The following is a 24615-nucleotide window of genomic DNA, read 5'->3' on the forward strand; positions in this document are numbered from 1 at the left end:
TTTTCAAAACGCGCGCACGCGTGGAAATATATATTTATTTTTAACTAGAAAACTCACGTTATCTAAAAGCATTATATGCACATAAATATATCCGTTTCCTTCTGCAAAATTTAGATATTGCGTCCTGATTTATGGAGCCACCCATTTTTATTCTAGATTGTAATTTCAGCTTAAATTTTTAATGGTCTCCTAAATAAAAACAAAAAAACAGCCAATTTCTTTCTCAAAAAAGTAATTTGTCGTACATCTTTGATAATTCAAAGAGAATCGGTTGTCCGCACCGCAATAATTATTATTCAATCTTTACGTCGTCACGTAAAATCTGTTTGTACGCAGAGGTATCGACGTGTAGATACTTCAATTGAATACCGGAATTAAAATCGGGCTTCCCGTACACACGAGGGATCTGTTCTTTTTTTCCAACCGCGCAGTTACACGTATTCCACAATATCGGAGGGAGGGGGGGGGGGGGGAAGCTGCGCAAAGTTACAGAACGGTACCCCGTCTAATCGGCGCACGTGGAAAAACTCAATTTTCTAGCCGAGCGCGTCGCGCTCGGATCAGATCTGATCCCCGTGATGCCCGTCGCCCCCTCAAGAAGGACCGCGGAAGAATCGCGCGCGCGTTTACCGGGAAAAAGATCGCTTCTGTGGAATTCTCCCCGCCGGAGAGCTTTGGCGTTCACGCCTCGGGGCGTTTTGGCATACAGCATGGAAAAATCCGCGTGGCGGATGCGCGCAACGGTCCGCACACATATTTAATTCATTTCCGCTTTCTCTCCCGGGATCGATCCGCGAGGGGGATGAGGAGAGAAACGCGGAAGGTCCCGCCGCGAGGTACGCGGAAAAAACGCGCGCACGCGACCACCGTCGCTTTCCATTCCCCCCCCCCCCCGTTTTTTTCCCCACACCCGCGGCTAAGTCCCGTTGAAATCCCGGCGACTTTTTTGCTTATTAAGAACTTTACCGAACCGCGTTTAACTCCGGCGCGTATTTGCCGAACGCCCCTTCGCGATTCACGCGCCATGACGCGCGCTCGTGGCAATTAATAAGCGCCGCGTACGTGCTCCGCTCAGAAATAAATCACGTCCGACATTGTGCAGGTAGCACGAGGTGTAATCTTCCGCCGAGCGGACCGAGCGGACTCCTCGACCAATCCGAAATCCATCTCTTCACAGTCGAGATTTATCACGCGAGGTTCACCGATTTTTAATGCTAATTAATCATTGATCGTTTTAAACCGCGTCTGCGTTACGGTCCAATTGAAAGAAATTATTGAAACGCCTCATTTATTCACGTCCAGGTGTGTTTGCACGTTCCATATTTAACGCTAAACGCAGCTGTTTGATTTTTAACCAGAAGCAAGAGATATATATGCAATATGTCACGAAGGGACAGAATTTGCATGATTTTTTTTTTTTCATATAAAATAAATAAAACCCGAAAACCAAACGGTCAGGCTCACCGCTGAGGCTGAGGCACGAAATACGGATATTGAGGTTTAATTTAGCGAAAGTACTGTATTTATATCGCACGGTCGGTCTGGGCGGACGCAAACCGAGAGCCGACGAACGTTTATAAATACATAAACGTTACAACTAAACTCGAATCTTTATTAATCAACGTTCATACAATGAGATCTCACAGCAGAAACGAAATTTATATTGTTTTGATACAAAAATATATCTCTCTAATACTACTACCACACTAATGCGCCTCGCGCGCGGCTTAAACGGTAAAAAGTAGAAAATATCGTGCACGCTACTGTACACATGTCGTGAAACTGTGCGGGAACTGCGCGGGTCCGCGATATTTCCTATGCCTTTCACACTTAAGAGCAGTCTATTAAACGGACGCTCTCGCCAAGGTAGCGAGCGTACGAAAATCCTCGGGGATAAATAAAAGAAAAAAGGAGAGACAGAAACAAGGGGACGGAGGAGAGAAAACAAACAAGTATAAAATTACGAAATATTAAATATCTCTGCGCGTTAACAAACTAAACGTCGCTTAACGTGTTATTTGTACATTTTGTGCTAAATTCGACGGCGTGTCTCGCAGGAAACCTGTCTGTCTTTTTTTTAATCATGCCGGCGTACCAGTGCGAACAAAAATTAAAAAAAAAAAATTAATAATAAAGGAAATGAAAGAAAAAAAAAAGAAAAGGAAAGATCGCAATACTGTAACAAATAACACTCGTCTCTTGATCACGCATAACAAACATCGCCCGTTGGACGAATCGTAAACCTTATTCTAATACGTCTACCCTAGAAAATTACCGCAAAAAGAAAAAGGAGAAACGGGGGGCTCCCTTCGCAGCTCTTTCCGGTTGAGGAGCGCGAATCTAGCGACAATTCTAACAAGCATACAGCACGCTTTTACTGCAGAGTCCGAGCTAAACGCGAGCTGTATTCGATACGCTAAATCTACGTTCGTCACTCGCGTTACTTAACAATTTTATTTTTCGTCATCCGCGACCGTTATGGCAACAACGAAAAAAAAAAAAAGAATCCACGATCGCCCGTTCGGCCGAGGCTGGTAAAACGGGCGACAGAGACGGCGCGGAAACGGCCGCGAAAAGTACTCCCGGCTTTGCGGCGCGTAAAAGAGAGGTCGAAATGTGTCGGGCATCGTTAAACTTGTTCGGCACACTCCTGCGTCAAAGCGCACGCCTCTGACTTAACTTCGACATCGTTGTTGCCGTTCATTTTCACCGGGGACCCGGACGTCGTTGTGTCGGGGCTATCGGGGCTGTCGTGGCCGGAGTCACTCTTGTTGTTATTCTCTTTATCGTCACTTATCTTTTTCTCGTTCTTCGTCTTAAGGCCCCTCTTCTCCGGCGCCTTGCTCTTCGGCTTCTTCTCCGGGTCGAAGTGACGCTCGAGGATAATCATCAGATCCTCCACCTTTTTCTCCTCAACCGTTGGGAGTTTCTCCTTCATTAGATGCTCCAGTCCGTCCTTCTTCGCGTTGGTCCACGCGTCCTGAAACGCACAAATGCTCGATAAAAAGATCGTTCGATCGTGAATCGAGTCTTAAAAGAACCGAGCGTGACGCGAATTCGACCGTTTCTAGCAATTCGAAAATCCTAAACTGATTGTTACTTCATTCCCGGATGACGTCTTGACACAACAAATTAAACGGTTTAAACCGAAATCGAGAAACAACGGAAACGTCTTGTTTGATTTCGCGTGGAATAAACGGGTCTGATTATTAGTACCCAATTAATCATGCATAAACACACTCACCTGTAGCTCCGAGTACACGATCCCGGCTTCAGCTAACAGTCGCCGCAGGGGACTGGCGTGTTGACGTTCGCGTCTGTTCATACGGAACAGGGCGCTGAATATGGGCCGCAAGTTGTTCTGCCGTTCGAATATAATCTTCAATTCTATAACAAAAGTTATACATTGCGTTGGCTTTTCATCTCGGTGCTTGCTTACCTTCTTGCTAACTTAGCCTTCAAGTTCACGCCAAACATGATAAAGTTTAAAATTATTTATAAAACTTGTGCGGAGGAAAACGAAATAAAATGTAAGGTTAATAATGATAATGTGAAAACATAAAAGCGTTCTAAATCATTCTTTTATCTAACGAATTTCTAAATCATTTTTTAATCTAATGAATTTTTCTGAAGCATAATTAGCGTTTCGTCGAAGAAGTACAAATATCCTTTATTAATGATACATTGTATTGCTGTTGGATTGTTTTTTTTATTAATTTTTATCGTTGATGATAAAAAACTAAGATTATTCCGATAAAAAAAAACGTTACGATAAGCGTTACGAAATTACGCGAGTCATTGCACATTAAATAACGTACGTACCGTTGTGTTCCTGCTCCTCGACGTCAACAGGTTGCGCGAATTCTCGAATAACCTCGACTGCTCTTTTCATTGGTTTTTCATCGCTGGTTTTCTCTTTCTCTTTCTCTTTCTCATCTCCGTTCTCGCTCGCATCTTCGGTCTTGTCACCGTCGATCGAGCACAGGTATTGTGCTATTTGTAACGCCAGCGATGCTCTGTGTTGCGCATTGCCCAGATTCGCTTCCTTCAAATATAATCCAAAATATTTATCATCATGGAAAAATTATGTATCGCTGCTATATATCTTTTTACAAAACATTTATAATACTACATAAATCAAGCTATATCGATTTTCGCAAACGTTTATTAAATTTGAATTTTATATAGAAATAATTTATTCGCATTCTCTCAAAAATGAATATTAATTCAGGATTAAATTTTCTATCTTAGAATTGAAAAAAATTAAGAATTATTCATTCCGTTTTATTAAATCCCGTTAAAGTTTGTGATCAATATGGTAAGGTAAATGTACCAATGTCGGGACACTTAAGACCTGTGTCTGGACACCTTTATCATTTTACTTTTTAAATAAGTATAACGCAAATTAAAATCAAAGATAAAAATATAATACAAGAAAAATATTTTCCTTTGGTTCTTTGATTTTAATTTGCGTTATAATTTATTTAAGAACTGAAATAATAAAATGTGCAGACATAGGTACGTGTCCCAGGCATTGCTACATTTAGCTTATATTTTTCTCACCTTCTTCAACAACGTGCGCGACAGAGTACGTAGGGAATAGATGTGCGCCGAGTTCGCGCACTTATCCTCGGCGATGTTGAATCCGTTCGCGAATCCCTTGACCGTCTGTTTGAATCGATCGACCAGATCGTACTTCTTCAGCGACTCGAGCAGCATCGCGGGAATAACTTTGCGCGGCTCGTGATAAACCAAAATTACACCGTCCGCGGCGTTTTCCTTCACGGTCTCCAACCAGGTCAAGAAATCCGTAAGTGCCGATACTTCACTTTTGGATTTGATTACCTATGAGAACAAATATTTCATATTATATATGTATACAATATTAATTAATATAATAATTATATATATATTTCCTGTATACAAAAAAGAAGATATCTATGTTTGATTATTGATACGTATATATATTTTTTCTTTTATACGTATCTATCTATAAAAAATTACTCCCATATTTGCGATTTATCATAAAATGCTCAAGATTATTTAAGAACTGTGACAATTTACACATAACTTGAAACGTAAGAAAAATTGTGTCTTTCAATTTCTAAAATATTAAGATCAGCGCTTTCAGCGTGAATTCTCTATCCCTCGTGCGGGAAGGGCAAATCGCGGAGCAACGAATAACGAATATTCGGTGTCGCGACCTTGCTGCCGTACCTCGTTGGTCTTGCTGTTCCTGAGCACGCGGAATTTGCCATTGGTCACGACCTTCATACTGTGGCGCTTTATGGCGGTCGGATTGAGGTCCTTGTACGGCATCACGTACTGTGAATAAGTGGAGTTGGGGGTGTAGCCGGCTATTTGGCAGATCTCGTCGACGACCTTCTTGCCGGTGGTGTCCATGTCCCAGCCGACCAGGCGATAATCCCCCGGCGCAATGCCCATTGCGCCGCATGATTTTTTCACCGGGCTCGCTTCCGTCACTGTCGAGGATACCATCGTTCACGGAGTCGCTTTCCTGAAAAGTGCAAACGTCCGCGTATTCCACCTTGGCTTGATTGCCTCTTTCACCAGGCGTTTCGTCTTTGCGTCTCCCGGGAGCCCCCAAGGGCAAGAAGACTTCTCCGTGATTCTCGACGATGTCGATTAATCCGGAGAAATCATATAGATAAACGCGCGGGGAGCAAAAATGATCTTTTACAGATACGAAAAGATAATGTTTCTTTTCAGATTATCAATGCCTGATAAAAAGTCACGTGAGAAAAAAGTATCTTTTATTGAGGAAAGATTAGAGGAGCTATTTACTGTGAAATTATTGTTCCACTACCGTGTCGTATTGTAATGATTACTTCATGCGTGTATTAATTTTACATTAGAGGTGGAAATTAGTAGTTTATTCTTTCAGTAAACTGTAATTCGGTAAATTTGGTCGGACGTTACTCGGTGGATTTAAATTTTTTAAAGATAACTTCCTCGAGAAGGTCGATTTCACTTGAGCGTGTGATCGATAGGTAACACAGCCTTTGTCACGGTCGGCCTTGAGGCTCACGCGCGCAGCACATCTGCGAAAATATAAACACTGCCTAATTGACGAGAAATAATAACGTGACGTTCGAATTTGCCGTCGAACGCGTTATAACGATACAAATATCTCCGTCTCCGTCTATACCTTAGCTCGCGTCCATCAAAACACACGTCGCATCGTTTCCGCAAATTCCCACGTATTCCGTTACATGACGTGTGAAATTGGAATTAATTGAGAGAGCAAAGGAAAGTGCACGAAACACTTTGCCTTACGCTCCGCCAAATGTCCGTTTTTATGTAGCTGAATTCTTTTTATTTACATGAACTTACACTTTCCAAATAAAATTCCAAAGACAATTTTAAATCTCGATTTGAAGAAGAATTTTAAGAAATTATTTTACAAAATAATTTCGTCACTTTCATGTCGATTTTTATTTCGTTCGTCGATGATGAAACAAGGTACTTATAATTAAATATTTATAAAAGCGTCTATGTTGAAATTTTTAATATTGAACAAAGCATAATCGAACGTATGTACTTGTCCCCATTTACATCTCCAACGATCTCCACGTAGAAACTTCCAGAAATGACATCATCAATATACGTGGATTTTTATCATGAAAATTAGTCATTGTTAAAGTATCTATAAAAATTATAAATACAATTTCCGCCCGGTACGATTAATATGATAAACAATAATGAAACACGCGATGCACATGTTAAAATCATTGTCGATGTTTTCGTTTACGAATTTTTCGGTTCGATCGATTCTCTGCTCAATACAAATCCAGAAGAATCGGCAGCTTTCTAAGTTATAAGCGGATATCGCTAAAACCTTGCTCCGCAGCTAATTCCGAGTCGATTTGGAATCCAATGAAACTCTCGTCGAGGATTATTTTTTTCGATGGAATAAAAAACAAATCGTCATTGAAAAGAATTTTTTTTTAAATGCGCTTTTATGATTACAGTGAAACAGGCACGGATTACGAATGGAGGAGAGGAAAAGAAGTGCGTGTAATAACGAGAGTAGTTTAATGGCGATAGTTCTGGAATATATACACACTTTCTCTCTCTCTTTCTGCACACGCGATTGATTACATTTGTGATGCATTACGGACATTTACGGAAGCGAAAAGAAAAGAGAAATGAGAGATATTTTCCTACCCAGATTTGCGTAACGCTCGCCGCTCTTCTCCCTCGTACAGGTTCAGATGATCCCGGCGGCTGCGATATGTGGATAACGTACACCGACGATGCGGAACACGACACGCGAAAGGCGTGGGCACGATTAAAAGACTGCGGACGTTGATTAGCAAACGTGGCGAACGTTTGCGGATAATGCGGATTGTGCAACGCGGAAAAACGAAAGCGCGAGCGGTGCGAAGAGGCGCCGAGATGAGACGAGAAGAGACAAGACGCCGCCTATTCACGTAGTCGCGACGCGAATGACAATCGACGGTTGCCTCACGCGCGGCCACGTGGACGTCGTCCTCTTGCGATGCTGACAAAAGACAGTACGCGCGCGCACACAGTGCAGATATTCCGCCGCTAAAGAGACCCGTTCTCCTGCAGCGGACATCTGATAACAAGAATGCAATGGAAACGCGTCGTGTATCAGACACTTCAACCACTGGGACCGAAACCCATTTACGCGCTCCCAGAACGTTTCAGTTACATTTAAATAGATAAACGAGATGAATTTCAACGGCGTCAGCTGTAGCCGGAATCGCTCCACTTTTGACCCGTAAATCAAAGTTGTATACAAATTTGTATTTAAAAATGTTGATAGAAGATCTTTTTTTAAATCGAATTATCAAGGCGCCAACAATCTGACATTTGTCACAAATTAGATTTCCGAAGCGCAAACAAAATTGTGGATTTTTATTCGACTTTTAATCCGCATGTTGATCTCGAGCAAATAATTTGTAAAGTCTATCCCATATTCGTAAAAGAGCCCTGCTGCGATAGTTTACAAAGTCGTCGATCAAATACGAAGGTCGAGAAAACAAGCCGGACGTAGTTGAACGTCTATGTTTATCCTATTATACCTTCCGATACACACTATACACAGTTCCCATTATTGCTGATCCACGGCAAAGACGCAGAGGTTAAATCGATGTAAATACGACACGAGAACCTGTCCGCGTGTCGCGAAATATCACTTCGAAACAACTAAAAGTCTCACGCACGTAATTTATCGAACGACTGAAAACTGAAACTCGATACGCTTGGTTTGCGCATCGGCGATGCTGTCGCGCATTTCTTCTTCTTTTTTCCGCGACCGAGCGGGACGATCTGTGATCCAGCCGTGGGATATCTAATCACTTGGAGATGCATTTTATGCGAACGATAAAAAAAAGTGCCGCTTCGCGTAGCGCGTTTTACTCCGGAAAGTCCGCCGTTCGGATATCGCGGACCATATGTTGCCAATTAACGATCGCGGAACTTTCTTCTAATGGTATGTAACAATGTCGTAAGAAGAATCCGACACCTTTTCCCCCTTTCAAATAAGAAATTGCCGGATTACGAGTGTCGTCAAGCACCGACGCGATTAAACGTCGTTCGCCGAATCAATACGTATCCAATGTGGATTTTTTTTTTTTAGGAATAACAACAAAGCTGTTTATCTATCCGCTCTCGAAAGTCAACGACATTCCTACCGGATTACCTTGATTACCGCGATTAACGATCAGCCTCGTTGGTCTTTCTCTAGGCGTTCAAAACTAAGAAGAGACGGGAAATCGGCACGATTTATCTCTGATAGCGCGTGCCCACTCCTCCTGTCGCTGTCTCCAACGCGTAATCGACCGTCGCTATTCCTCGGAGCTGCTGAGAGCTGCGTTTCTCGCCGTCGCGGAATACCGTTAGCCGCGACTCGCGCATTCCGAGCGCACGTGGTCATCGCGCGAGCGAGATAGCGCGGATCGGCTTCCGTGTACGTAGCGACAAATTAAACGCGCCCACGCTCTCCTTCTCCCTCTTTCTCTCCCTTCGTAAATTTAACATCTTTAAAGATCCCCCTCCCCCTCCAAGACTCACCGATCTGTCTTGTCTTGCACCTTTCCTTCGTCCTTCAGTCCTTCCGGCCTTCGCCTTGTCTCGTCGCGATCTACGGAAGCACGCGTGAGCGAGTCGCTTGAGTCACTTATCGGTCGCGCGAATGATACTGAACGATCGCGGGCGGGCGGCACACGGGCCACGTGCCCAGAGCGGCGCGGCGCGGCGCGGCGCGGCGCGACGCGGCGGGGAGCGTGTGCCGTGCGTGCGTCGCGCAGTGCGCGTGCTCGCTGGATCCCGCGGGGTCACATGTCCCGGCGTGTTCGCCGATTCGGCCGGTGCGCCCCGGATCGAACGAGCCGCGCCGCGCCGCGCGGAACGCAACATCGGATATCGGATTACCATCTCGTGAATGGAGATCTCTGTTAAACGGCCGCCGATCATCGCACCGATTAGCGCGTGAGATGCGACGTGATCGATCGATTCCTTGAAACGGGATAACGCACTATGGGATGGCAAGCCTAAATTCGATTCGGAAGAGTATTGTAATATGCTTTTCTCACAGCTTTTTCTTACGACAAAAAAATTAACAGATATTTTATTCTTGAATATATCTATAACAAAATTAACAATTTTCTTTTCAAATAGAATCTATTATACAAAAACTGTATTTTAAACATTCAAATAGTTGATACATGGGCGGTAATTATGCATATATCATGAAACTTCGGAAAAAGTTGTAAGAGCTGCATATTACAATAGTATAGTATATTCTTCCATGTTATTTTTCGAATTTTGACCACTTTTTCAGGCTTGGAGATGCATTTTATGCGGACGATAAAAAAGTGCTGCTGTGCGTATAACGCGTTTTACTCGGAAAGTCCGTCGTTCAGATATCGTAAAAAGATATAGAGTAGATAAATAATATAAAGATATAAGTGATTTTATATGGATATCTTCTTTTTAATAAGATAAAAGTTATTTCGAAGCAAAATGTTGAAATGTTATTGTAGACATTATCTATAGACATTATATATCGAAAATAATTGAAAAATAAATTGATCTCGGAAGCAAGAAGAGAGAACAATATAAAATGTTTATCTTTGAAGTTAAATTTTCTTTTAAAAAACGTTGAGACAGCTGTAATTTTAGCGAAAAATTATATTCTAATCTTTAGAATAAAAGTAGATAACAAAATTTATTTTTGCGAAATTTACATTTACTTTTTTCCCCGTTTAATTTCAAACTAAACTTACTACTAATGAAATTTTGATTGTGAAACTAGTTATATGTCTATAGATATTTCAAACAGCGAGTTGGAAAGTTGTAAGAAAAGATGGATTTCAGCTATCTCTAAAGATATTCTCATAAAGAAAAGATTGATTTTAAAGTAATTAAAAAAAAATCTGGAGGAAAGAAATTTACAGTGATCCTATAACTGAGATATTAACGCGGCTGTTAAGAAAATATGCAAATCGAAGTTAATACCGGTACATTAATTAAGAGAATAAGTAAATTAATCACTTGTTTGACGTTAATCTACGGTAATATGATTATGTCGCGCATACACGCGATAATGCCAATTAATATGCAATGCCATTAAAATATTTACTCGTGAAATCAATATCATTAATAGAAGCAGTAGTGTATTTGAATAATACACTTACTGTCAATAAAGTTAAACGTGTAACATTAGTATTAGATTAATTTTATAATTAATTAATTTTGTAAGATTATTGAATTATACATGGATTATTATAAGATTATCTCACGTCAGTCTTTGTTATCGTCAAATTTTCAATACATCCTGTTCAGTCCTCTTGGATACCAATAATTACAGCATCAACGAATTATAACGTCGAATCATACGACACGATTAGAAAGAGATCATAGAAATCACGAATTATAACGTCGAATCATACGACTATTCGAAAGAGATTTGAGTTTTATAATTTCTACGCGACGGTATCAATAAAGAGGTATGCAGACTTCCATCGTGTTCTAAAATTAACACATAACAGTTGAACTTTTTCAAATTACTGCTTGTACTGCTTTACCATGTTTGCAAACACTATCGTTACAAGTAATACACATCTGACAATGTGTTTTTGTTTGTGCGACGCGATGACGAGTTTGCGATCTAGGTCGTTAGATCGCAAACTCGTGTGGGCGAGTATTAATTCTTATCTATATTCTTTATCTCGGCAATTACAAGTGACATAAGAAAGCCGCATGACAATTGCTCATCGAGCGAGTTTCTTTTCTGCAACCCAGGGTGGTATATTTATCTGTATACTCTATAAATATCACGAGCGTGCAATAAGAATCCATGCGCGCGTAACGTTCAATTTTGCTGCGAAGCATTTCTTTTGACTCGCGATATCGCTATTCCTTTTTTGTTCGCGTACTCATCGCAGAAACTATTTTCTGCTGCGATTGCAAAGTATAGAGTGTCTTGCATCTATTACGAATCCTCCGGCCAGTGTGGAGTAAACTTTTTCTCGACGACGTACCCGTAATTTTTAAGTTATTTACAATTAAAGATGAAAGGCTTTTCGGAGATTAAACTTTTCAAAGATACAAACAAATTATAATACAGTTGGTTTAGTCTCTAGCTTGATTTAATCCTCTTATCAGTTTGTAATTCGTGAAGATTATAAAAATATGTACTCAATGTTAAAAATTGCGAATAGTTCTTCTCGATAATATTTTGCTAAGGAATAATTGATTCCAAATTCATAAAAAAAATAAGTAAAACGACTTGTTAGTCATGAAATATTTTACATACTAATCTTCTTATATAAAAATTTAATTTATGTACTTGAAGTTTGGAGCGAAAATTAAAAATATGCCCTAATTAAAAGGGGTTATAAAAAGAAATATATTGTGTATATATATATAAAATAAAATTATAACAAAAAAACTAATAAATCGTTGCATTGTATCGCGATCTTGTACTTATATATCAAAAAATATGAGATATCAAATTAATTACACTATTTATTGAGTGATATATGCCTAGTATATTGTATAAAATAAATATAATACATGTAATATTATATTAATATGAAATATTATAAATGCATAATATGATATGCATAACACAACTTTATAAATTTAATATATTTAATATATTTTTATTATACTCTATGTATAACCATGCTTTTTTATTATAAACCGGAAACCTTCTTTTCAACACATTTAAGTTATTATATCTATACTTTTTCTTCGCAGATGTAGTGTTTAGTTTTACATCATTGGAATAGTCGGTTGCAGATAATTGTAGCATGATTATTGAACGTGTATAAACTACATTAGATGGGCGTCGCCGAAACTACCACACCGGGCTGCGGAGAAAGTGTACTATGTTACATCACGTCTAGGACGGTCGATTAACATGGTCGATCCAGTTTGCGAAGTACGGAGAGCCGATAAAAATCGACCAGCGAAACGTGTCTGGTCGCGATAGTCTTTCGCGAAGGAGACGCGAAACAGCGCGTGCTCTTATCGGAGAAACGTGCATATCGTCGTTGCAATAGTTGCGGAACTGCATTTTTCGCGAATTTCAATTACGTGTACGAGGTATTCGACAGTAAGCACGAGCACAGTGTGCTGCGATATTTCCTATTGAAAACTGGCTTCTTTGGAAGCGAGATTTTTTCCGTAGATCGGCGAAAGTATTCTCAACAGTGGTAACTATAACATTAAACAGTAGTAACTATATATCTTGAGTCAAAATTTTGTTAAAGCCCATCTAAATCAGCTAAAGAATGAAATTTTGCATTTTATATTCCGTTATATTTCCGTAAGGGTCCCCGCACAATGAAAAATATAAGGAACAGATAATAGCGATTAGAACTAAGGAATCAGGAATAAAGCTGGTGTAGCATTGATACACGCGGCTTCCAATAGGTTAAAAATCTATTGGCTGTGTTATCCCCTGTTTCTGTTGCCTGTGTTTTTCATTGTGCATCGTGTGTTTTATTTCTGATTCCTTAGTCCTAATCGCTAATATCTGTGCATTCCTTGTTCCTTATATTTTTCATTGTGCGGGGGCCTTAATCCTTCTTACGACGATAACAATTCAAGAATTATTTATACACTTCTATATATATCTCTATTAAAAAACGATTATTTAAATTTTTCGACAAAGAAATATCATGCACCATGTTACATTAACCCTTCGTAATCACACTTGGGTCAATATGACCCACACTCATTTGGAGCTAAATCCCAGCTAAATGCCTAGGTTAAAATGGGGCTTGGTCCGCCATCTACAAGAGTTTGAAGTATCCTCTATAGGTATAGAGACTGTTAATCATGTACTCGTTCACGATTTTTTTTCAACATGTTGCCATTTGATTTCTCACAAAACCGCAGTTGTTTTATATTCTAGAATGTTCAAGGTATGTTCCAGAATTATTTGAACCCGGCAACCATTAAAAATCGACTGGGTCAATACGACCCAGTGTGACTACCGCGGGATTCTAGAGAAGTGTGACTACGAAGGGTTAAAATCCCGAAGACTAGATTCTTTCAAAGGTTGTAATAGATATCTTTTGCGAACATTCTAAGACACAAATTGTGAATCATCGGATGAATAGCCAAAACTCAATTAGAAAGATCAATTTCTCATCATTTGATGAACGTTCTCCGTAGGCCTTTTATATTTCGGTGAGGAAAGCTTAATCCCTAATAACGTGACTGGACCGGGAATTGGATCCGGGACCTCTTTCGCTTTCCGGATGACTACTTTTACCGCTAAGCTACACACAGACCCCCACGCATTAATACTCTCTGTTGAGAAGTAACCTGGGGATCATACGTATTAGCCAGACGAACGAGAGAAACATCAAACGTGGAAAAAAAGAGATAGAGGCAGACTAAAGGAAAAAATGGCACGCACTGGATTGCGTTGCCTTATGTGTCTTTCATATCTTTGTTATCCTCTCCGAGAGGATAATAATAAAGAACTTGGTTATTTGGCAAGATCTTTGGACCACATTCGTGGCCGAGTACGAGTGGTCTCTCTCTCTCTCTCTCTCACGCGAATGTCGAATAATCTTTGTTTTCTGGATTACCTGTCGGCGAGTTTCATGGCGAGTTGCTTCGTTAACCGTCACGGTTTTTATCTTCGGAAACCCGGGGAGTTTATCCACGTGTGACCTTCACATATTTTATTGTTTCAGCTTTTACAGATTTCTTTCGCATTTCTTTTTTTCATTAAAATTTAGCTTTCATATGGTTACCCTGCACGTTATTTTATTTCAGAAGGGCTCTAGAAAACTTATTTTACTATTTCGCCAATTTAAAAAAAAAACTTTCCTTGAGGTTATTATGCTTGCTTTTATCTCTCGTGTTAAAAAATTTTACAAGAATTTCAACTTTTTTTTCTTGGTTGAACTATATAAGATGAACTTTATTCAAGCAAGTTTTTTTCGTTTAACGCAATATAATTTCATTTCAAGATTTCCACGTTAAAACTAAAGATATTTGCAAATCAAGAGTATTCTTTTTTTCTGTATAAGGATTACGTGAAGAAAGAGTCAAGGATCTGCAGAAAGGAAATAATAGCCACAACAATAATATCAATAATAATATAAGAATACAATACGATCAATAAATATTGCGATAAAATTACGAATTTATAAAGAATTTATAAGGATTTTACAAGGAGTTTATAAGGATTTATAATTACGAATTTATAAGGAACAAAAAAAATTATATTTAAGCATATGGATATGTATTACACGATATTTTTTAAAACTAACATTTTATTTTTAAACATTTCCCCATTTAAAATTTGATAGCTTCATTATCAACGGAGAGTGAAATATCTGAATACCCACGAATGCATGTGGTGTTTCCCCGCGAGTTAACAATACTCCCGTTTATAATCCGATAAGATAAGAGAAAAAACACTCAGAAGTCAGATGTATAGTGCAAGCGGAAAGACCGACGAGATAAGGAAAGTTTCTTTCTTGACGAAAAGCGTACAAGAAGCAAAATATGTACTTCACTAGTAAAATCTACTGCAACGAAAGTCAATTAAAATAAATTAATTTTAAGCGTGCATATATCTCCGCGTTTCGAGAAATCAGCTTTTTTATTACTGGCTTGCGCTTCAATCGTGAGAAAGTTTCAATTTCAATTTAAAAGATTATATATTAGTGTAAAAATATTCCTTTACTTACTGTTAATTGTTGGCTGTTAATAAACAGCAAAAATGTTGTTCAACATAAAAAAAGATATTTACCGTGCAATTACAAAAGAACGTATGCTTTCCGTTAATCACGAAAGGATTAATTCGTTTCTAAGCGGCGAGGTAGTATAGTAACCAACCGATCAGGATTCAACTCAGGAAATGGAAACACAGGATTATCCTCGGATCCCTCGCCCGATTGGTTAATATTCAAGCGAGTTTCCGCAAACACAATGAAGAAACCGATTGGGGTGGCGTGTTGCTTCCGCGATATGCCCGCACGGCGCGGACGATTTTCCTTCACGAATAAACGAAAATTCTCGATAACGTCGACCTTGAAAGATCTCGTCCTCGTTATTTCTTACGGTCATTTAATAATGGCTGTCACGTTATTATGAATTAATCTTTGAAATGTAGACAAACCTTTCTTCTTAATTTCTAAACTTCTTAATATATGAGCTGCGGACAAATTCAAATTTTTTCTTGCACTATGTCACAGAAATAGTTAATAAATCTCAAGTTATTCATCTCGTAAAAGGAAGAACTAATTTAATTTTGGTTTAGAATCACCAGGAATTTTCTCAGCTACGAATATTAAGAAATATAATAAACATCTAGATTTCGGTCAATAATTGTGGAATCGTTCAATATAAACAAATGTAAGAAAATAATTAAATAAATAAAATTATGTTTTTATCAGTCAATCGCAATTGCACCATAGCGATTAGAATTACTCGAATTACTCGGAAAAGCAACCAATAATCAAAAGCCAGGTATCGCTCTCTTAATCGTAACTTAATTTGAACTCCTATCTATTATCTTGCAATCGATTGCACGATTAACTTGCCTTTCTGCGATAGCGTAAACGGAAAGTTGCACGATAACCGGAAGAGATCACGAGGAAAAATAACGGGAGGACGGACGTACCGTGTGCACGACGTGGTCGCTTCGATTTATATCCGCCGATTCGCTTCGGAAGGTGCGTGGTATTTCTTGCGTAGTTCGATTTACATTCCCGCCCCTGTCCAATATCGCCGACCCTCGGTCGTCTTGTAACCCTTAATTACTCCTGGTTACTCCCTTGCTTGCGGCTGGACTGGCTGAACCCACGAGGCACGAACCCGCACCGTTACGAATCTTCTCACTCGTGACCTTCTTTATCGCGTCGCGCAAGTCTCTCGATTTATCGCCCGACAGAGGAGCGTCGTCGAGATTCGATAGTCTGCTGTCTGGCACGTTTCGAGAGTCTCTTTGTGCAGGGCCGCATTTCTAAATCAGTCGGGTTACATATGTGTCTTTTGAAATTTATTTACGAAATCGTTGGAAAGGAAAACGGAGAGTTTTTGCTAATAAGTAGGAACTCGAGTCGAGTTGTACAAAATTAAATAAATAAAGTGCAAATAATATTAATTACGTAATAATCTAAAATCTATGTCAATATCTCTTTCCTACATATGTAATCGGAGATTCATTTTATTTTATCGTGTTTTGTATCTTAAAATCAAAGTGTTCAGGATCTACAACTAGTGAAGATACAAGTTTGAGTTTATAAGCGCGATAGTCGCTCGATTTTTTAATCTTCAGTTGCTTTATTTCCAGCGAGTCGGTTTTTTCTGCTGCCATCGCTGCATCGTCGTCGTCGCAAACGACAGATTTAGCATTTTTGCTTATATCGTTCGTTGATAACACAATTTGAATCCACAATTTGTAACTCGAGTAGATATAGATTTCAACGTTTTATATATAGCAAAGGCAAATGATAACTCTTGAGTTTGATAAAATAATTTGTTACGACCCTCGGCGAAAATAAAATCAAGTTTAAGAAAATGAGTGTAATAGCATAATTGTACTGTAGTATAAAATCACTGCGATTTTATTTTACGACACGATTGCACATCCATTATTATCTTTTATTATTATATGGAATGTGACCGTAATACCAAACGTAATTGCGCGACGAATGGCAATGCGTTTTCTTGAAAACGTATCTCCCGATTCCGTGAACAGACCGCTCGGCTTTTAGCAACATTAAAACATCTTCGTTAATTGCGTACTTGATATATTTCGACCGCGCACGTCCCGGCACGGTAAGTTGCGCGGATATAAATTTGCGTTTCGGGTAACACGAGAATTTTGCGGCAATAACATGGATGATGTTATAAATGTGTGCGAAAGTGTAATATTAGTTAAACTCGGATTTGCAATTCAAATCGCATCTTAAATGCACTTTTATATATCGCTAGTGACCACCAAATATAGAAATTAAGATGGCAGTCGAAAGAATAACTCATAAACGTAAAATATATTTTGAGAGTAATTTTCTTCTCCATTAATTTTCAACAAAAATGATATGATTTTATTATTATTGTTGTTAAAAATGGAGCTGCATGAAATTATGTTATTTTTCTCGGAAATTGCTTGAATTAAAGGACATGGAGAAGCAAAAATCACATTTTCCACTTCACAAAATCTGTATAATAAAGTTGAACGAAACCTTTTGTGGATTTCCATAAATTGCCAGGAATATTTGCTAATTTCAAAATTCTGATATGGAAATGCCAAGTGTTCGTTTCGCTTCTCTGAGGAGAACGATTGCGTGGAAGGACGAAATTGACGTTTCAATAAACAAACCTCGTTCAAAAGTAAATATCTAATTGATCAAACAAATTACACAATTAACATAGTAAATATTTAATCGACTCAATGATTGCGATTATTAATCCAACAGCGCCGGTAAAATTTATCGTTGCATAAACGCGTAATTTGTTCGATCAACTGGATATTTGTTTTAACCGGGACAGCCGCTAATTTTGCTCGACACAAACTGTCTTTCTTTTCTACGAATATATGCTTTTATCTGGAAATGATACACAATAAACACAGAGTAAAATTATAACTCAATATTCAAGAAAAATTATAGATTTTAATTAAAAATATTTGTGTGAATATCTTTTAAGTAACACATAACGCCTTATATATTTATAAGGAGTGTTTCGAACTTGTTATCGATCATTTAATAACCAATAAATTCATCGAAATGTTAAATATAAGCTTAATATAGATGTTTAATTATCTTAATTGGTTTTAGTCGAGACGAGGGAAATCTTTTTACTGTTAGAACACGTATATTTCTACCGAAGGGTTTAATTTTCTTAATGTAGGGTTATCATAAATCAACAGGTAATGTTACCTCAGGCGGGCAAGGTATTCAGCCCCGTTTGCTCGCATAACTGGTTCCGAAAGCCCTGGTCGAGCTGCCCAACATTACTCAGTTATCCCTACAGACCACACAAGGGACACATAGTAAACATGTTGTTAACTCGCCCAAACAGCACATGGATTTTACGCGACTTTATGCAATTACCGCAGAAATCTGCGGCCTCGAGCGTGTAGCATTTAGCCTCGTAATTAACCCTCCGTGTCTACTTAACTAAGGGCAGACAGGACAGGACGACTTTTTTTAGGCAGAAAATAATTATTTTTAAGAATTTTCGATTTGAAAAACTTAACGAGAGAAGTTTAACAAAGAGTTGAACATGATTCTTAAGGAAATGGCATTAAAGCTTGTTTCGTTGATTAAAACTAATTTAAAATATATTTCTAGATTTAATCACTATATAATTTTATTTGTAGAAAATTATATTAAAAACTAATTGAGGCATTTTACGCAAACTGGGCCCGAAACTATTACTTTTTTCCCCGAAATTTACCGCTTTCTTTTTCCTGCCGTTGCCCGTTTCTCAAGAACAAACGCGCTCACGCGCGCAGTCTTTTTGCCCTAAGCGCGATTATCCGGCCGCAAAAATTTGCGGTCTGCCTGGCTTGATCGCGCGGATTAGCGGTCGCTTCTTTGGCCCATTAATTCCCGCTGGCGAGCCAGCTCGCGTTAGACGCTTTTTCCAGCGTGTGACGCGACTTGCGCTTGCCGCGTATCGGTCGTTACTTACTTCGACAACGACGACGACTGCTATAGACGACGCGTGCTAACGAGGCGGAAAATTCAGTGCTCGGCGCGACGTCGTCGGTTCGAAATCGCCGTGACTTCCTGTCCGCACCAGGCGAATCGAATAATTGGCGGTAATTTCCAGACGAGAAGCACGTGGCCGGAGTCCCTCCATCCTCCATGTGGCGCGTGGACGCGAGCTTGCGGTTGCGGCCCCGACGCGCGAGATAATTCGCGCGCCGTTCTCGGCTTACTTCACTTACTTGCCCCCGACCTTGGCCGCAACAAAAGGGACTGCTTGGTATTCTTGACCCTTACATTCGGAATTGGGTATATTGAGAAGCTCGTTGATCCCCTTCTGGTTCCGTATTATCTCACACGTTTTAACTTAATTGAATTTATTTACACATTACCTAATTGACATTGGAAAACCTCATGTTTCTCTCTCCCCTTTTCTTTACAGGCTTCTGAAGAGATCGAATTTTGAATTTACATCTTCTTTCTTTAAAAAATATTATAAGGAATATGAATCATTCTTCTAGTTTATTGTTTTGCTATAATTAATAATTTCTTATTCCTTGTTATCTTTGCTACTTCTTTCGTTCTCCTTATCAAACTTTGTGAAAAGAAAGAAAGACTAATTTGCTTGTAAAAAAGTACGTCTCTCATAATCGTTGTAGAAGGAAGAATTTTTTCAAACGTGACGTCTAGGAGCGCCAATATTCACAGGTCAATTTTCTATACGGCGACTTCAGCTACGGCAATCCTTGATATCATCCTCTTCAAGAGAAATCGATCTCTCGCATTATATGCGATTTCATTCATCGGCGAACTTGCCGGCGCGGCGCGGCGCGGCGCGGCGCGGCGCGGTGCTCGCTCGAGAACTGCCTTAATTTAAAGTTTTATTTACCATTTAAACTTTCTAATAAGACGCCTTACCGACGGCACCAATCGCCCATGAGAACGCGACATCGAGTTCTGGATTACCTTCCTAACCCACCGACATGATCCGTACCACCTCTCGTCCCGCGCGAATGTACGTTTCAGATCAGATTTATAACTGCAGAAGTTGGACGTCGTATTTTACGGGTTTTCGCCTGCCTCTTTACGAGCCGATACGTAAGCATATCTTTGCGTATACGCGCTTTAATCTTCGGCTGACAGTCGGCCGATCCTTGATGGAAGTCTTTGATCGCGATACTAAATCAACAAAATCCAGCTTGATTTTATTTAACAGGTCGCACTGTCTTATTAAAATTTCAATATTTTTTTGTCAAATATTTTACGAGGCTTTTTGATATCTTCATTGAACTGATAGAGATAAATATTAAGGCAGAGAGAGAGAGAGAGAGAGAGAGAGAGAGAAACAAATAATAATTTTATTAACAAATAAGTTAATAATATTTAATTATGATATTATAACGATATAATCTGAAGAAGTAAGTTAGAAAGTATCTTATTTACAAATCGTTAAGTATAATAACAATTTTTCTCAGTTTTCTTCTTATCTCGTACTTTTACGGAATATTTTCAGAGGAGATTGCTTTTCATAAATACAATAAATATTTATTCTATTTTACTCTGCCGGCCATTCTCTTATCTGTTTTCGTTTTCCAGAAAAATGCCAGCGCATCAAGAGCTTCCAGATTACAGGCGATTGAAGATGAACGGCGGTCTTTCCGCGAATCAAACGTAGCAGAGCCAGCAGAGGTAGAAATAGATAACAAATCAAACTTTATTCTTCATTTAGCTTCAGCGTGGACTTTAACGGAATTTCAATTTCGGGATTAATTGTCAAAATATTTACTGTTGAAAATTGGAAACTGAAACTGTAATAAATAATGAACTGCTTCGATGTTTCTCTGAAGAATTTATGGCCGGTATTCATATAGTCGGATCTTATTTCAAAATCGTCTTAAGTAATATCTTAAGATGCTAATACGGTCATTTCATTGGTTGGAGTCTTAAAACTGTCTTTGACCAGGCTTAAGACGATCTTAAATATAAGATTTTTAACTATGAATACCGGCCTATATATATCTCAAATTTAGATAAGAAACGCGTTCTTGATATTTTACACAGAACTTATGAATTGTCTTCGAATTTGTATTCGCGGAAGTATAAGTATATACAAGTAACAAGTTAAAGTTTTTCAAAAATAATGTTTGATTGCGTTTCAGTGATATTTCGCTGTTCTGAAAAGACTACGTCAAGTGCATGCGATGTATATATATCGGCTTCTCTATGGCATCAGCGATGATATCACTGCCAGTTCACGCGCCGGTGATGTAAGTTTTCGTTCTTATGTCATCGTCATATTCGCGCAGCAGTGTCCTTTTGAGCGTAAATTGCTGTAGTCATCCGCTGGACAAATGCATTGTTTGTTTCTACGCCGATATATATCATAATCAGATTATTTTTACTATTAAATTCAATATTACCGAAGTCAAATTATTCACGGAATAAAAAATTGTCTTATTGACAATCTCAATAATAAATCTAAATATCTAAAATCCAATATCTAATATATCTATACAACTAAAAGTGGTATTATTGTTTTCTATGGCTTATTCCTATCGAGGCGCTATTACTTCGATCGGGATGATATCCGTTATATAACCTGGGTGCGTTGCAAGGGCCAAGGATTCGCGAATTAAACGCGAGAAAGATCGGCGTATTGATCTCGCAATCAGTTCGCGCCGAAGTAGACGGCATGTTAATTACGGATTCCTGATCGAGGGAGCTCTATCTGAGCCCCGGTGGAAGGTGATTTAATTAATACGACTCTTTGTGCGATCCGATCGAGAAATCCGCGTTACCGGCAATTTACTGGCGCGTCGAGGCTCATTTCATTCGGGGAATTCGGCCAAATCGTTACGTTTGTAGCGCGTTATTCGCAACTGTTCCTACCTCATCGTCGATACGCGAACGGTGCGTTTGCCGCGTGCTTTGGAAATTTTCCTATAATTAATAAAAAGCAATTCCACATTTGAAAATATCAAAAATACAATCAGAGAAATTTACATATATGAAATTAATAACAGAAAATAAATATAAATAAATAGGAAGAACAAAAAAGATTAGCAAGAGATAAAATAATATTTTATTTCTTGCTAATCTTTTTCGTTTTTCTCTTTATCTATATATTTATTTTTCGTTTTTAAGAGAAAGAAAGAAAGAAAGAAAAGGAGAAAGAGAGAGGAGGAGGGCGAGATGTATATAAGCTCTTCAAAAAAATCGCACAATCCCTGATCAAGCAGCTTTTTCTTCAAAGTTGCATGGGAAAATATGGTAATGCTGAATGCAAATCCGGCTCAGTTTTCATTCGTTCTCGCGTCTGTCTCGCAATGTGTGTTCCACGCCGCTCTTTCGTCCCTTTTCGATCTAATGCCGAAAACGGATCGCGTCCCAGCGGTGGAATTCGAGCCGAAGTCGCGGGCTTTATATCGGCTCATCTGCGCGTTACGCGCGCCAGGGCCGCGGCGGGGGCATTAGGGGATCATTTATCTTACTTACGCGATAGGCGATGAGCCTGACCCATTACGCGGTCACCGGGGACCGAAATTTCTCCTCTCTAGCGCGATGCATCGCCACCTCCGCCTCCGCCTCCGCCTCCGCCTCCGCCGCCGTCACCTCCTTCCGGTCCCGAAATGGGTCTCGTCGGTTAGCGCGGAATCAATATTCATTAGGTGCAAGGAGAGCGCTACGCGCGCGTGTTCTTGTACAGTACAGATAATATTTAGCAACGCTGATTGACTGATCACACGCTGCCGAAACTACTTAATCACTGGGATGCCCTGTACGGAATACCTGCCGTTGAGTCCGGTAGTCCGAAATGATTTAGGGGCCCTTTTCCAATCGCTTAGTTCGTTCTCGATCGATTTTACTTTGTGGACATTCGCGACGGAAGTAATTGTACTGGGAATAATGAATAACGTAGAAATAGCCTGAATGCTAAAAATATGAAACAAATCTTTTAATACGACTGCTGTTTCCATCCACATTCTATTTAAATGCCGCGCTGTTTCTCCGTGAAGATTTTATGAACATAGTTTGGGATGTGTATATACCCCTAGAAGCGAAAAGATTAACGTGTGGAATTTTTTATCCCACAGAAAAAAATTTATCAAATTTTTTTGTCTGTTTCTTTTTTTTTTGGTGCCTTTTATCGTATAAGAGTATGAAATATTTCAGGAGGTATGAAAAAATCTACGAAAATGCAGCAAAAATGACGCGAGTCTGCGTGATGCATAACTCAGTTTGCAGCCTTGTTAAGCCGTATAACTCTCCGATTAAGGTGTTATAATAATTAAATAATATTTTTACTTTAAATTTAAAAAAAAATTCAAAATACAAGTTAAAAATAAATCGTAAAAAAAAAGAGAAGTTAAAATATAAATCAGTTTACGCGCTCTCTTTTCTGGATAATATAAATAAAATATAAAATTGTCGGCAGAGAGGAAAATCGATCTCTCGGTTTGATCCGCGAATAAATCGTTTTACGGTGCGCTAGTTACATTCGATTGTGAAAATAATGCAATTATAATGGACGTTAAATGAAGCTACGCGCGTGCATGGGGTTCTTTGACGCGGCAGCGCTAATTAACGTCAAAACGAATTCATTCATTTTCTTTATAAATGCCAATGAACGTTGGCGCGCGCGGAAGACGGAAAGAGATGGGGGAAAGCGGCGGCACACGGCTCTTTATTATCTTTGTGGTATTCTTCATCGAAGGCTATAATTTCCTCGGGGCCGGAACGCTTTCTCGGGAAAGAAGCGCGCCGCTGCGAATGTCGGCCGATCGATACTCATTAAAGGCGAATCCCGATAAGCCCGTTCATTCGTTATATTTAGCGGAGCCACTTGACCGTTTCTGCCGCCGCCCGCACGTACTTTCGGAAGCATTCGCACATTATTGGAAACAACTGTCGCTAATTAGAATTGCTTTGTCGAGTTTGACAGTGGCTGCAATTAAGTGAAAATCTGCCGGAGACAGATTAATTTTTCTTCTTTTATCGAGAAATATTCTCAATCGTGTTTCTCTCCACTCTTTTCCGATAAAATTCAATATATTTGCACAGAGAGAATGGCAAAGAACAGGAAAACTTATTAATTCTTTTATTGCAACCGGAAATCGAAGTTATATATATATATAACGTAAGCTAAAAGTCTCTTATACTTTCTGATGCCATTTTCTCACACATTATATGGATATTATACCTGATATATCTAATTATCTAAATATATCACGTACAACCTACGTGACGCACATGTCTCACGTACACATGTGCACTTGAAACAGTTTGTATTTAATTGCCCGTCACGATAATCACAGTTAGACGGTGGTATAACTGATGGTATTGGCTGTCATGTAAACGGAATGCAATAGTCCTATCGCGAAATCGATATGATATGCGGTATCCTGATGCTTGTTTAATGATAAGTTAC

General features: G+C 39.1%; 1 protein-coding gene and 1 long non-coding RNA gene across 5 annotated transcripts; one reads left to right on the forward strand and one right to left on the reverse strand.

Annotated features, from left to right (window-relative positions):
• Positions 1–1591: 1591 nt before the first annotated feature.
• Positions 1592–16295, reverse strand: Exu (maternal protein exuperantia). 4 transcript variants are annotated; one of them, XM_071726732.1, is made up of 6 exons: positions 16151–16295; positions 5218–5518; positions 4564–4845; positions 3823–4045; positions 3245–3387; positions 1592–2980 (listed from the first exon to the last, which is right to left on the reverse strand). In XM_071726732.1, exons 2-6 carry the CDS (start codon positions 5497–5499, stop codon positions 2630–2632), a joined length of 1281 nt encoding a protein of 426 aa, XP_071582833.1. In that variant the 5' UTR covers positions 5500–5518; positions 16151–16295; the 3' UTR covers positions 1592–2629. The 4 variants fall into 4 exon arrangements, with proteins under 4 accessions (XP_071582833.1, XP_071582831.1, XP_071582834.1 ...); XM_071726730.1 differs by lacking the exon at positions 16151–16295 and adding an exon at positions 9064–9220; XM_071726733.1 differs by lacking the exon at positions 16151–16295 and adding an exon at positions 8693–8872.
• Positions 16296–19224: 2929 nt separating this feature from the next.
• On the forward strand, positions 19225–21633 carry LOC139787490 (uncharacterized). The gene is made up of 3 exons (XR_011722650.1): positions 19225–19467; positions 20784–20876; positions 21347–21633. It is a non-coding gene; the product is annotated as an uncharacterized lncRNA (long non-coding RNA).
• Positions 21634–24615: the final 2982 nt, after the last annotated feature.

Source organism: Temnothorax nylanderi, unplaced genomic scaffold, assembly GCF_030848795.1.
Source record: "Temnothorax nylanderi isolate EJ_2023f unplaced genomic scaffold, tnyl_v1.0 TNYL_tig0010_pilon, whole genome shotgun sequence".
Lineage (NCBI taxonomy): Eukaryota > Metazoa > Arthropoda > Insecta > Hymenoptera > Formicidae > Temnothorax > Temnothorax nylanderi.

Coding starts and splice junctions, on each gene's coding strand:
- Exu (XM_071726732.1), bottom strand. CDS start 5,499: ATGGTATCCTCGACAGTGACGGAAGCGAGCCCGGTGAAAAAATCATGC. Junction 3,388..3,822: donor CGAGGAGCAGGAACACAACG/GTACGTACGTTA, acceptor CTTTTGTTATAG/AATTGAAGATTATATTCGAA. Junction 2,981..3,244: donor TCGTGTACTCGGAGCTACAG/GTGAGTGTGTTT, acceptor TGTGCGTTTCAG/GACGCGTGGACCAACGCGAA.